This window comes from Daphnia magna, linkage group LG7, assembly GCF_020631705.1.
Source record: "Daphnia magna isolate NIES linkage group LG7, ASM2063170v1.1, whole genome shotgun sequence".
In the NCBI taxonomy this organism is placed as follows: domain Eukaryota; kingdom Metazoa; phylum Arthropoda; class Branchiopoda; order Diplostraca; family Daphniidae; genus Daphnia; species Daphnia magna.
Window position 1 is genome coordinate 12,556,492 of NC_059188.1, and position 13,324 is coordinate 12,569,815.

A 13,324-nucleotide genomic window follows, 5' to 3' on the forward strand; every position below is an offset into this window, starting at 1 on the left:
TAAAAGTGAACTCGTTTTCATATAAGATTTCGTTAGTGATACGAAAAGAATTTGCCAATACATACCTGGGAAAATTGAAGGAATTTTTTCGTTAGTTAAATGAGAGGCTTCAAGTATCTATGAGCCAAATTATTTTTAATCAAATTACCGTTCGTACATTGAGTATGCAATCACTTGTTAATGATGACCTCTCCTATCGACATCCTGATTGCATGCCAAATTGAATTGCTAGCGATAATTAAGAGTCTATGGTTTCTTTAGCTTCAGAAGACGGTGGTCCATGCAAAGAATTTCTTGTTGATAGATTACTATATGGCATAACAGAATAAGTTTAAAAACAACCACGGAACACAGAGCTGGAAGGGAGACACAGCGGCTCAAAACTAGCCGAGCTATTCTCAACCTTAGCGTTCAAACCAGACACGCAACCAGTTACAGGTGCGTATATCTAGATATGTTATACATAGATAAGGTACCACCTGCAACTCTGTGTCTGTTCCGGCCACTTGAATTTTTTTTTTTTATTATTCAAAGGGTCCCGCTTGAATCACCAAAGAGTTCCAAAATTTTACTGATTACTTTACTGATTAAACGAAGAAATTAGGCTGATTTAATTTTTGATTCAATAAAGTCCACTTACCTGTGTTTGGCATGCTTGGTCTCTCGTCTTTTTTCACGTGTCTCTGACGAAAAACGCCTGAAGAAATGGACAATCATTAAAGCCATTTTTTAAAAAACGACTAGGCTTGCTTTGGTAGACTCACGCTAACGCAGCTGCTTCCAAATACATTCACGCTGTTTTTGGATTACTAAAAGGCCATATTTTCGTCGAAAAATATGTTCGTGCTGTTGATTCACTTTCCTTCAAACCACTTAGCTATACAGTCGATTTCCGGCTGACGCTAGTTAAATGAAAATGGTGAACGGTAAGCAAGCCATAAAGTTAATTTTATGTCTAAGTGTCGCCATTTTTGTGTTAGAAATGTACTCTTCTATCATACAACATCATCTTTTAAACGGAAAATCAATTTCCGGTGAACACGTTAGCAGGCGATTCGCGGTTTTTGGTTGCTCCACGCCAAGTAAGTTAACTCACCGAGGATTTGATTACGCATTTTACCTGCCTTTAAATGTCATGGCGTGGACGCGAATCGGTTACGAAAGTTTAGTTCTAATTATCGGGGAAAAAACGGAGTGGCAAGCTCACCCAGTTCTATCGTACATCCTCGATCATCTTGCTAAACTTCCGGATGCTACGGTGTTGTTCATTCCGGCCAAGGTGGAAAATCGAATGATGCTCAGCCAGGCAGTCAGGATCTTCATTGCTAACATGGACGATTTTCCAGGCAAACCGTCCGACTACATCATCACGACAGATTCGGATTTGTGGCCTCTGAAGAAAGAACAATTCTTCCAGCCAGAGGGGATCAACCGGCCGTTAACTCTGTGGCACAGCCAATGCTGTCCCCCGTTCACATTTGATGGAAGAAGCTATACAATGTTGCCAATGAGTCATGTTGGAGCAAGTGCTGCAACATGGAAGGAGATTGTAAATTTCAATTCTTCTGTAGTGGCGAAGGATTCAGCAAGCATTTTGGAATGCTACCAGCAAGTCTTTAGTGAACGAGTTCATCAACCTGTAATACACGGCTCGGACGATTGGTACATAGACCAAAAATTTATCAGCATACGTGTCGATCAATGGATTAAGCGACAGCAGGACGAAAATTGCACGTACAGAGTATCGGACCAGGGATTGAGCCGGATTGATCGGAGTTCCTGGAATCCGGGTAGTATTCAACCCTCTGCGTTTCAAAATTATTATGATACACATTTACCTTTGGATGGATTCAAATCAACCGTATGGGAATCAATTAAACCTCTTGTTCTTCTCATGTACGGCGAAGGCTCATTCCAAATCGAGTGGTCCAACGCTTACGCAAAAGGGTTCGACGAACAGTTTATCAAGTGGAAATCAAGTACTTCAAAATGAATGTTCTAAAATTTCATTTTTTTGAAATACAGATTTTAATAGCTACAAAACTGTAAACTTGTTTCATTCATTTTAAGTGCTTAGTTGAACTTACCAAATTCCTCAAAATGTGTTTGAGAAAGTACACGCAATCTGCTTGATCCCGAAATACTCCAAAGTTTTGTGTGTACAAATTTCATCCAATTATAGTCCTGATCACAAGACGTTAATGTAAGAACAATCTGCTTGAGAGATATCAAAGTGAGAATAAAAATACTTAAAAAATGTACTCTCATTTGCTCTGTTGCTGATAGGCGTCATTGTCGCATATCGCTGTGACCGAATTCGATTAGTCTGTCACTGGGAACACGTCAACCAGCAATTGATCTTCATGTTTTTTTTTTCGAATTAGGATCCAAGGTACCCATGAGTAATCCGATAAAATCCAACCTGTCAAATGTACGACCATGGTATAATAGAAATATTAAACGTGTTAAAAATTAAGATTACAGGTAATAAAATAACTAAAGCTGCAAGCTTGACACTATGCACGTATTTAAGACTGATATCTTAGCTGTCAGATGTTAGAAGAAGATTTAGTGACGTTAAGAGAAGATTGCCTAACGGTGGTGAAACTACTCGTATAATCGGGATTTTGCCAGGTACGTAAGGCAGTTGTACTTCCCTCAAGGCTGGATGCTGATAACAATCAGAAAGGAATTCATTTGAGCTTTCGAAAACAATCAAGGAAGAATTAACTTACCCACCCAACACACTCGGAATCCAGGCGCACAGTTTCCAGTTGCAGTGCCTCTGTTGCTGCACCATCTTCGACGTCGATGTCTTGAACGTAACAGCACCCCAAGTAGCATAATGGAGAACATTGTCTCGATTGAAAACTCTTTATCCATTTTTCTTTGATCTTCAGAGCTTAGATGGATCACGAATCAAAACGAATTGGTGTTGCATAACACATACATTGCCGTCACGCGCTGCATGCTCAAACAAGTTCTCGGACCTGATCAACCTTCTTTCGTTATCTTAAGAAAAACAAGAAAGGAACTCTGCCGTCTGTCAATGCGGATTAAATATGGAATAGACTTAACTAGATGTACCTGATGGCACGATAGCGGCCCTTTCGGCTAGTTTAACCAAGGGGATAAATTAAAGAGAACAGCGGTCTTCACGATTCAGTGGGATCGACTTGTTCCACTGAAAACATCGGCACTACGAACGTATTGGCTCTCTGCACGAGAATAAAGGTAGTTACTTTACAATTACTTTTCTTTTTCTTCTCGTTTGTTTCCGCATAACATTCACAGCGTTGCCCAGTAGGCAGCCATCTTTGCATGCACTACTGTCATCGTTGGAGAGCGACTGGAGCGGCTAATTGGCTGTTATTTCACTGGGGACAATATCCATTGAACTATATCGTTCTCTCTTTTTCTTTTTAATTCACCTTTCCTGCATGCCCGTTCAATAATTCACTGTTTTTCTCTTTTTCTGCTTGCAAGCAAGAATGTTGCCAAATCTTATCATGTTACTTGTTTGCTTCAGATTTTTGTTCATTCTTTTCTGAAAGCTGCCAGTCTACCTGTAGGATCAGCAATCGGGGGTGGCTGTTGATTTGCTTTGACACTGAAACAAAGGACAATTTTTTTTAAACCATCAGAATGGGCAAAAATGTAGGTGCTGATAAAAATATATATACATTAATTATACCGTGCGTATTATCGTAGCGACGTGTCTTAACGACGCTTGCTGTCTTAACAAGCGAACGAGTCAAGCAAGGGACTATTTACGATTTTTTCCCTCCTTATCTGTGTTCGTTAGACTAAAGCATCGAACGCAAATGATGTCGACAACTTGAAACAAGAACTGGAGACTGACGACCACAAAATTCCAATTGCTGACCTCTACAGGCGATACAATGTTAATCCGGAGACCGTAAGGGCAGCTTTTATAATCCTAGATTTAAAATAAAGAATAATAACAGCAGCTCAAGTGGGAAATTTTAAACCCGCAAATCGCTATTAAGCAAACAGTTTTATACTTTTTCTTTACCACCAGGGTTTAACGTCGCAGCAAGTCAAGGCGAACTTGGAACGTGACGGACTCAATTGCCTCACTCCTCCCAAAACTACACCCGAATGGATTAAATTTTTAAAACAGCTTTTCGGTGGTTTTTCATTGCTCTTGTTGTCTGGTGCTATTCTATGCTTTATCGCCTACGCAATTGAATACAGCAAGGACCCCGAAGTCCTCGGTGACAACGTAAGTTTCAAACTATAAAAATTCAACCAATTAATTGTGAATTTTAACTTATGAACTGCACAGTTGTACCTCGGTATCGTCTTGGCGACGGTGGTCATCCTCACTGCCTGCTTCTCTTATTATCAAGAAAGCAAGAGCTCGAGGATTATGGAATCCTTCAAAAAATTGGTTCCGCAAACTGCTCTCGTCATCCGCGATGGCCAGAAACAAACAGTGAAAGCCGAGGAAGTCTGCCGTGGCGATATTGTTGAAGTGAAATTCGGCGATCGTATTCCCGCCGATATTCGTATCATCGAAGCCCGCCAGTTCAAAGTGGACAATTCGTCGTTGACGGGTGAATCCGAGCCTCAGAGCCGTGGACCTGAATTCACCAATGAAAATCCGTTAGAGACGAAAAATTTAGCTTTCTTCTCCACCAACGCTGTTGAAGGTATACATCCACTTCTATAGTGTTTTTCTTCATTACAAAATTAACGATATTTGTTTGTTTTCTATAGGTACTGCTAAAGGTATTATTATCAGCATCGGTGATAATACAGTGATGGGCCGTATCGCTGGATTGGCTTCCGGCTTGAGCTCTGGACAAACCCCAATCGCCAAAGAGCTTGAGCATTTCATTCACATCATTACAGGTGTGGCCGTCTTCTTGGGAGTCTCCTTTTTCATCATCGCTCTCACCATTGGCTATAACTGGCTGGACGCCGTCATATTTTTGATCGGCATTATCGTAGCCAATGTGCCCGAAGGTCTCCTTGCCACTGTCACCGTCTGCCTCACACTTACTGCTAAACGTATGGCCAAAAAGAATTGCCTCGTCAAGAATTTGGAGGCCGTCGAAACGCTTGGATCGACGTCGACCATCTGCTCAGATAAGACTGGAACCTTGACACAGAACCGAATGACTGTCGCCCATATGTGGTTCGATGGCCAAATCATTGAAGCCGATACCAGTGAAAACCAGTCTGGTAATTTATTCGAGAAAACGCTCCATTGAGCTTTCGTTTCTAATACGATTTTCGATCATTTAGGTGCCCAATATGACAAAACAAGCTCCGGATGGAAAGCTCTATGTCGCGTCGCTTGTTTGTGCAGTCGTGCTGAATTCAAAATGGGTCAACAAAGCATGCCTATTTTGAAACGTGAAGTCAATGGTGACGCATCAGAAGCCGCTTTGCTTAAATGCGTCGAATTGGCTACCAGTGATGCAAAAAATGCGCAATCCAACGAATACAATACAAATTTCAAGTGTCCATAGAAAAAAAGAAAAATATCGTATATGGAAATTGAAATTCTGAATTTGTAAATTGTTTGGATTTACCATTATCAAACGAGACATCGAGCCGCTAACGGAGGGTGTTTAAAATTTCCCTTCCCCTAAAAAAAAAAATATTGTTATAATTTTTTATTCATTAAAAAAAATTTCTCAGATTGTCTGATCGTGTTCCAGTATTGCCATGAGTAGCTTCGCCGAATTTTTTTTTTTTTTTTAAAGTTTGTTTGATTTTCGACAATTTGAGAAAACACACCTTGACATCAAACATTCCTGAAATTATGCCCTTCCTTATGTATATCCTGCTCGACATCCCCCTGCCCCTTGGCACTATCACCATCTTGTGTATCGATTTGGGTACCGACATGGTAACGAATTTCCACGAACACTGTTAAATGTACTAGTTGCTTCTTACTGTTGATAACGTCTTCAGGTGCCAGCCATTTCCCTTGCCTATGAAGGTCCCGAATCGGACATCATGACCCTCCGTCCTCGCAATCCTTTAACAGACAAACTCGTCAACGATAGGTAATTGTTTCATACCAGATTCAACTGAAAACTCATTCAACTTACCATTTTAATTTTTACCTTAGAATGATTTCAAAGTCTTACGGTCAAATTGGTATGATGGAAGCTGCAGCCGGATTTTTCACATATTGCGTCATTATGGCTGAAAACGGATTCAAGCCCGACCTGCTCTTGGGCATCCGTGAACGATGGGATTCCCGCCACATAAACGATCAACGATCTCGAAGATTCTTACGGCCAGGAATGGGTAATTTAATTGACTTTCACTTTCAGAACTGTTAAATGATTTGATTAAAAAAAACTTTGAATTAATTCTGTAGACTTACGATGCCCGTAAACAACTCGAGTACACCTGCCACACTGCCTTTTTCGTGACAATCGTTATAGTGCAATGGGTCAATTTGCTTATGTGCAAAACCAGACGCAATTCATTGTTCCAACAAGGCATGCACAATCACGTTCTTACTTTCGGTCTATTTTTCGAGACCGCTGTCGCTTGCTTCCTCTGCTACACGCCCGGCATGGACGAGGGCCTTCGCATGTACCCGCTCAAGTAAGTCATTTTGTTTTCGATTGAGCCAGACTAGATGCTAATTGATTATTTAATTTGTGCATCCAGGATCAACTGGTGGGGACCGGCTCTTCCGTTCGCTTTTCTCATTTTCGTGTACGACGAAATTCGCAAGTTAATTCTTCGTAGCAATCCAGGTGGCTGGATTGAAAGAGAGACCTACTATTAGAGATCAAACAACTTATATCATTTAGATTGACTTATATATAAATCTAAATGCACAATACCTGAATGCATTACCTGAGCTGAAGTTGTTGAATTGATTTTAGACTCGCTATTATCACTTATAGCATAAGCTATAACCGTTCCTATTTCAACACTATTGCCAATCGGATGTGTCATTCGGATGATACATGGGTATTTAGCGTTTCAAGAATCGTCAACACGCGATATAGGTTGGGTAGGAAGTATCGGCAGCAACAGCTATGATGAGCCACCTGAATAACGAAATATGTATAAATTAATCTTTTCATCGTAAGAAAATAAACGCCAAAATATATTTTCTTGTTGTTTCTGATGATTGGCGAAAAGTGTCTCGTCAAAGAAGTGGATTGCAATCATTCTTGGGCTTTTTCCAACATCCTTTCTGCCACTCTAGCGATCCTGGAATGATTCTGACCAATTTCAACTCCTCCAACACGACCAATAAGAGAAAATAATTCTTGGAACAGTGTCTGACTACGTGAAACGTTCAATCACTAGACAACCATTCACGAACAGCGTCTGCCTTTCTCAACGTATAATTACGAAAGAATTTTGCTTAAGTATACCTTTTAGAATTATTTTTCACAGCTACCAACTTGTAATGCTCTTGTATTTCTTCTAAATGCTAAATTATCATTACCCAATTCCTCTGGATGCGTTTGAGAAAGTTCGGGATCTGCCAGGTCCTAAAATGTCAAATACTCAAACGTTTTGGGTTTACATTTTTTTTTTTTTTCAACTTCAGGAAGTGATATAAGAATATAAATATAGTGCCCACAATAATTGGAATACGTCAACTAGCTGTTTTTCAGTTAGCCACTGGTTTTAGAAAGGGTGCTGGAACAAGCTAGCTGCGTGTAAGTCAGGCAGAAGCCGAAACTTTCCGTAGATGTACCTATTGCATCCGCAGTAGCCATGCCAAATTCGCTTCCATCCGTATGGAAATACAGATTAAATGGCTTCGTGTAACCTTTGGAATAACACGAATATTTAGCCAACGAAATATTTTAATAGATAGTTGAATATTCGCATTCAATACTATAGACTGGTGCGTTGGCAGCGGCTGCAGTGATGGCGCTGAAAAAGACACCGCACAGTTTGTTCACGCAACCAACTGTTGGTCCAGTTGGGGCGGCTACGCTTGCCGACGTGTAAACGCTGTTTATCTGATCAGTGGCGCAAGGGATCTGAAGCCAATCATTTCCGCATTCAGCATCTACCAGGGACGTGGTCCCTGCAGCAAAGGCAGCCGCAGCCACAGCAGTATCAATTCCAGAAATGGCAAAACTTGCTTCCCCATTTGTAGTAGTTGTTGAGCAGGGAGCATAAGAAATGCCACAGAATCCCTAAATTACAAGAATACTTTTATTTAAAACCAAGAAGACTACAATTTAATACTGGAACCTACCTGGTTCGTACGAATACATATATTGTAGTCTTGATACGCTAAATGTTGAATGACTGGAGTAGTGGCGTACTGGTAATTGAACGAAGTTAACGTGCCAGTCGGTTCCGTGAAGTATTGTAAACAGTTTTCAGGAGCTTAATGTTAAATTTATGGAAATTAATTAAGACATGTAATTTTTGCTACGTCTAGGTAACCAAAGATGGAACAAAATGGGATTACTCACCAGTGTATGACGTTCCACATGGTATCTAGATCCAAATTTCAAAAACAAAACATCTTCATGATTTTTTTTTGCGATGGGAACGAAATAAACGGAACTAATACCTGACTGATTCTGATGTTCCATAGACGAGAAGTTGTCGTTCCAGTAAGAATCATATTCAAGCTAAATGTCTGCGTACCCGGAGTCATATCCATATAAACTGCCACGTAATGTGAATAATTTTAATGAGAACTACCAAAATGTGAAACAAGTAAACTAATAATTATTTTTTTCTTTTTACTATGTTGATTGGCGTTGCTGCCGCATATGGCTGGGACGGAATTCGATTGGCCAGTCACTGTGAACACGTCAACCAAACATTGGCCAGCAGATACTTTGGCATTGGAATCCGGATTAGCCAACGTAAATCCAATAAAATCCAATCTGTTAACACATACCAAGTGAAGATAACAGAAAATTTGACATTAAACTCTTGCTAAAAAAGGATTACCGTAGTTGACAGATGTGCGAAGAAGATTTAGTGACGTAAAGAGAACATTGCCCAGCAGTGGTGTAGGTATTCGTGTAGCCGGGATTTTGCCAGTACGTGCTATTCAAAGCAGTTGTACTTCCACACGTTTGGATGGTGACTATCAATCAGAAAGGAACTTCTTTTGAAAATTGAAAACAATCACCGAAGAATCGACTTACCGACACAACACACTCCAAATCCGGACGCACAGCTTCCAGTTGCAGTGCCTCCGTTGCTAGAACATTCAGATGAAGTGAAACACGTTCCATTGAGACCAGTCGATGTCGTACAGGGAGCATTGGAAAATCGTACGATGGAAAACAACGATATGACTGAAATAATTCAAAATATTAACAGGGTAATTCAAAATAGAAGTCAAAACTCCCATTGGCAAATGCATACATTTAGAAGATCGATATGCATCCGTAGCGTTGTCTGATATGTGATTAGTATTGAGTATCGATTTAGGTTGTTGCCCAAATGCTACCTGAACGTAACAGCACCCCAGTAGCATAATGGAGAACATTACCATGATTGAACGATCCATTTGCTCGTAAGTCCCAAAAATCTAGTGGAAACGCCAATCAAAAGAAATTGATTGTTAAAGGAGAAAAGGTTGGTAATAAAATTACAAGAATAAATACCTTTCTTATCGGAACAAACGTTGATAGGTAGACGGCTGATGGCGAGCAAATGAACTTAGGTCCCAGTAATTCATTTTTGTTTTATAGGTTCTTTCTTTTTTCCTGATGGAGAACAAATTTATCCTGATGTGCTCGGGCAGGCGTCATCTAAGTCATAACTAGGAAAAAACCAAACCGTGAATTGCCATTTCTTGCAGGTGATCAACGACATCCGTTTTTTGTCACTGGCCGTCGCGTCGTCGGTGCGTGCGAGTCTGGTGCACGGAAATGAGACGGAAACAATCGTTCATCATTAACACATCGGGATTTTAAAATATTCGCGTACGACAACGTAATGGACATCTTGAAAATGAAACTATCCATCTTTCTACCAAACAGAAGATATGAATCCTAGTGCAACTGTTGTTTTAATTACCTTTTCCAGGAAAACTTATCTTTATGATAAGATTATCGGTTTTCTTATTTTTAACAACGTTAGTTTTCCCAACTCTTGCGTTGCATTGCCATCGGAAATTTTAGTACCTAGTACTTGCGAATTGTTCGAAACATCAAAAGGCTGCGGTCGCTAGTTTCGAGTGGACAATCATGCCGATTATTGACAAAGAATTGGTTAGCGTAAACGAGGATCCATCCGGCTACAAGCCATCGGTAACCTGCCAATCAATCGTGCAGAAAATTCGTGAGAACATTGCCCTTCATGGTGACGCCGTTTGGATGGCAAGTTTTTGTTTAATATTTTACAATTACCTAAAGATTTCACCATGACCCTCAATGTTCCATCAAAAGACAGACTTGACGACTGGTAAATCGATAAGCTACGCGGAATTAAAGAAGATAATCAATCAAACATCTTCCTCGCTCCGGCGGAGGGGATTCCGGCCTTGCGATGTGGTAGCCATCATGGCAACAAATCACCTCGAAGTGCCAATCATTTTCTTCGCTGCATGGAAAGCAGGTGGAGGTTGTTCCGCACTGAATGTTGGATTGTTTGCCGGTATAACATTTTCCAAATAAAATTTAAAATTCATTACAAAAGCCTTCATTGTTGTATACTACCTGATTGATCCAGACGATATCCGAAGCAGAATCATTGAAACTCGAGCCAGTTTTATCGTCACGGATGAACAGAGAGCTGATAAAGTTCTGAAAGCTATCCAAGGCTTGAACATGCAGGCGTTCGTGATTGGACAAGCAGAAGGTTACACTGCAATTGATCAGCTTTTACAAGACGATGGCCAAGGTCACTTCTGTAAGTAAATAAAAAGCAAGCCTCATCAAATGAATTTTATTATCGTAAAGAAGGTGAACATGATTTTCAATTCGATACGGATCCTCCGGCATGGCTGACTTATTCCAGTGGTACCACTGGAAAACCCAAGGGTATTTTGCATACTCATTATTCGCTGAGTCCCTACGTGCAGCCGTCTGACAAGTGAGCTATTAAAGAATCCATTATTCTTTTTAACAAGGTAGTTTACCTTTTTTTTTCTTTTGTCGGAGAGCAGGGCACAAGAATCAGAAATGGTGGGCCAAAAATTTATGTTCACTAATTCGATGATTCACGGTACAGGTTTGTTCAGCTTCATGAGAAGCACCGTGGACCACCGAAACACTTTTACATTTTCGAATGCCAACCTTGAAGCTCTTCTTCAAGGCATTCACTCGATAAAGGTAAAACAGCTGTTAGCATAAAAACGAAATCTAGGTGATTAGAAGAATCCTTGTTAAATTTACTTAGCCTTCATGCATCAGTATTTTCCCTAATGAGCTGGCCGAAATTTGCCAACACCCTCATCTCAATCAGTACGATCTTACCAGCGTGGAAACTATAATTTATTCAGGCTGTGCAAACTTGCCACTATTCGAACGTATAATTTTTGAAAAAATGCCGAATCTCCGTAATTTAATAAGCGTAATTTTTTTATAATTTCAATACCTGTTGTTTTCGGAACCAAAGTTTTATCTTTTTTCAAAGATGTACGGTATGTCGGAGACGATGTTGATTACTCTGGACAATCCAAAACCCCTTACGAATGCCACCATGGATAGAAATGATATCATTAAAAGTAACTCAAATTTCTTAAATTATCTTAAACAAAAATTAATTTTAGATCATTTAAAACAGGTCACCTTGTAGGCTGTGCTGGAAAGGTTTTACCCTTCGTCAAACTAAAGGTATTCAAAAAGGTTTCATGCACTGTCTTTTCTGATTCTGGCATTTTTCTGAAAAAAAGATAATCGATCCGATTGATGGCAATAAATTGGGGCCGAACGAAATCGGTGAAATAGTCGTCCACACTCCGTTTCTCATGAAAGGATATCTCAATCAGATAAAAGTACGACACACATTCCTAACACAACAAATCGAACGAAAATATTTTATCGCCAACTTACCACAGGAATGGCATACCAATGGATGGTTCAACACTGGAGATCAAGGATATTACGACGCAGAAAACAATCTATTCGTAATTGGACGATATAAAGAGCTAATCAAATACAAATCGAGAAAGGTCAGCACGTGTTTCGTTAAAAAACAACAAAACTGGATACACTAACCTTGTAATAAGTATGTAGGTAGCTCCGAGCAATATTGAAACACAGTTAATGACTCACTCTGCCGTCAAAGACGTGGCCGTTGTTGGACTGCCTCATGATATCGACGGGGAGCATCCATTAGCTTATGTCGTCATCAAAATGGATGACCAAGGTCATCCGCTGGTCACTGCCAAGGAGTTAATCGACTTTACCAACGGTATCGATTAATTGCTAATTATTTTAATGAATTAATATTTTTGTTTTCCATAATGAAGGTTTTCATTAATGAAGGTTGTTTTCAAATTAGAGAGAGTTGTCGATGAAGAGCAACTACGAGGAGGTGTCCGTTTCATCGAACGTATTCCGCGTAATAAATTTGGCAAGGTTGTGAGACATCAGCTGGTGGCAAATCTTCATTGTGAAGATGCATCCAGCCGTTGTTTTTAACTTTTTTTGATGGTAAGAAAAGAATCTCCGTTAGAAATGAAGTGAGCCGACGATTGAAACTGTTATGGTAATTTCCCTTGATTTGTGACGCTCGTATTCATTTTATTATACAGCACAATAAGAAAAAAGCCTCTGAATTGTGACGATCAAACCCAAAGACATTTCTAAATGGTTGATCAACCACACGATGGGCTGAAATAAAACAATTTACGCGTGAACGATTCTTCCACCAGTCTTTTTTTTTAAATTCAGGCAGTAAAAACATTTTTTCACTGCCATGCAACAATTGGTAGCGTAGTAAAAAAGTTTGTGCTCGAGTTCAGTGACCAGATAAATTTAACTTGAATCGTGCCCACCTCTTTGGAACATCGATATAGGGACATGGAAGAACATTAGCCAAGTTTTAGTTTCTCCTTCTGAAGCGTTTCAGAGTTTTTTATGATTGTAGCCTTGAGGAGGCGACACGGTTCTCACAGCAATCCGGATGGTTAGTTATACAACGGAACCTTTCAAATCAATGAGGCGAGTGGATTTTTCCACACACACACAAAAATTGTATAATCACTTCCCTTCTGTGTTTTTTTCCCGTGTCTTCCGGATAGCGTGCAGTGAATTCATTGTGTGTGTCTTCCCGCTCAGGAGGGTTTTCAGAAATGTATCTAAAGAACATGCTTGACTGCACGCTCATGACTATTATTCAACACTCGTTGTATAGAGGAAATCATGTGTTGGCA

At 40.0% G+C, this 13,324-nt stretch overlaps 3 protein-coding genes and 1 pseudogene across 5 annotated transcripts; 3 read left to right on the plus strand and 1 right to left on the minus strand.

Moving 5' to 3' along the window:
• The first annotated feature begins 910 nt into the window (after positions 1 to 910).
• On the plus strand, positions 911 to 2,043 carry LOC123474780. The gene has a single exon (XM_045177426.1). It carries the CDS (start codon positions 911 to 913, stop codon positions 1,991 to 1,993), a length of 1,083 nt encoding a protein of 360 aa, XP_045033361.1. The 3' UTR covers positions 1,994 to 2,043.
• Positions 2,044 to 4,378: 2,335 nt separating this feature from the next.
• Positions 4,379 to 7,116, plus strand: LOC116927582 (annotated as a pseudogene).
• Positions 7,117 to 7,411: 295 nt separating this feature from the next.
• LOC116928091 lies at positions 7,412 to 10,494 on the minus strand. Of its 3 annotated transcripts, none has more exons than XM_032935169.2 (13): positions 10,353 to 10,494; positions 10,128 to 10,258; positions 9,781 to 9,859; positions 9,606 to 9,707; positions 9,364 to 9,529; positions 9,141 to 9,293; positions 8,941 to 9,079; positions 8,731 to 8,873; positions 8,552 to 8,649; positions 8,451 to 8,475; positions 8,228 to 8,361; positions 7,859 to 8,165; positions 7,412 to 7,789 (listed from the first exon to the last, which is right to left on the minus strand). In XM_032935169.2, exons 5-13 carry the CDS (start codon positions 9,506 to 9,508, stop codon positions 7,632 to 7,634), a joined length of 1,302 nt encoding a protein of 433 aa, XP_032791060.1. In that variant the 5' UTR covers positions 9,509 to 9,529; positions 9,606 to 9,707; positions 9,781 to 9,859; positions 10,128 to 10,258; positions 10,353 to 10,494; the 3' UTR covers positions 7,412 to 7,631. The 3 variants fall into 3 exon arrangements, with proteins under 3 accessions (XP_032791060.1, XP_032791059.1, XP_032791058.1); XM_032935168.2 differs by having other exon boundaries at positions 10,021 to 10,258; XM_032935167.2 differs by having other exon boundaries at positions 9,781 to 10,258.
• On the plus strand, positions 10,467 to 12,808 carry LOC116928094 (4-coumarate--CoA ligase 1-like). The gene is made up of 11 exons (XM_032935173.2): positions 10,467 to 10,599; positions 10,675 to 10,845; positions 10,905 to 11,037; positions 11,111 to 11,276; positions 11,344 to 11,517; positions 11,581 to 11,671; positions 11,731 to 11,780; positions 11,840 to 11,941; positions 12,005 to 12,118; positions 12,183 to 12,360; positions 12,451 to 12,808. Exons 1-11 carry the CDS (start codon positions 10,506 to 10,508, stop codon positions 12,588 to 12,590), a joined length of 1,413 nt encoding a protein of 470 aa, XP_032791064.2. The 5' UTR covers positions 10,467 to 10,505; the 3' UTR covers positions 12,591 to 12,808.
• The last annotated feature ends 516 nt before the right edge of the window (positions 12,809 to 13,324 follow it).

Excerpts from the sequence above, each read along its gene's own strand:
- LOC123474780 (XM_045177426.1), top strand. The coding sequence starts at position 911 with ATGAAAATGGTGAACGGTAAGCAAGCCATAAAGTTAATTTTATGTCTA.
- LOC116928091 (XM_032935169.2), bottom strand. The coding sequence starts at position 9,508 with ATGGATCGTTCAATCATGGTAATGTTCTCCATTATGCTACTGGGGTGC. Across the intron at positions 8,166-8,227 it reads TATGTATTCGTACGAACCAG|GGATTCTGTGGCATTTCTTA; the intron begins GTAGGTTCCAGT and ends CTTGTAATTTAG. Across the intron at positions 7,790-7,858 it reads TGCCAACGCACCAGTCTATA|GTTACACGAAGCCATTTAAT; the intron begins GTATTGAATGCG and ends GTTATTCCAAAG.
- LOC116928094 (XM_032935173.2), top strand. The coding sequence starts at position 10,506 with ATGGCAACAAATCACCTCGAAGTGCCAATCATTTTCTTCGCTGCATGG. Across the intron at positions 11,672-11,730 it reads TAGAAATGATATCATTAAAA|GTCACCTTGTAGGCTGTGCT; the intron begins GTAACTCAAATT and ends CATTTAAAACAG. Across the intron at positions 11,781-11,839 it reads TACCCTTCGTCAAACTAAAG|ATAATCGATCCGATTGATGG; the intron begins GTATTCAAAAAG and ends TCTGAAAAAAAG.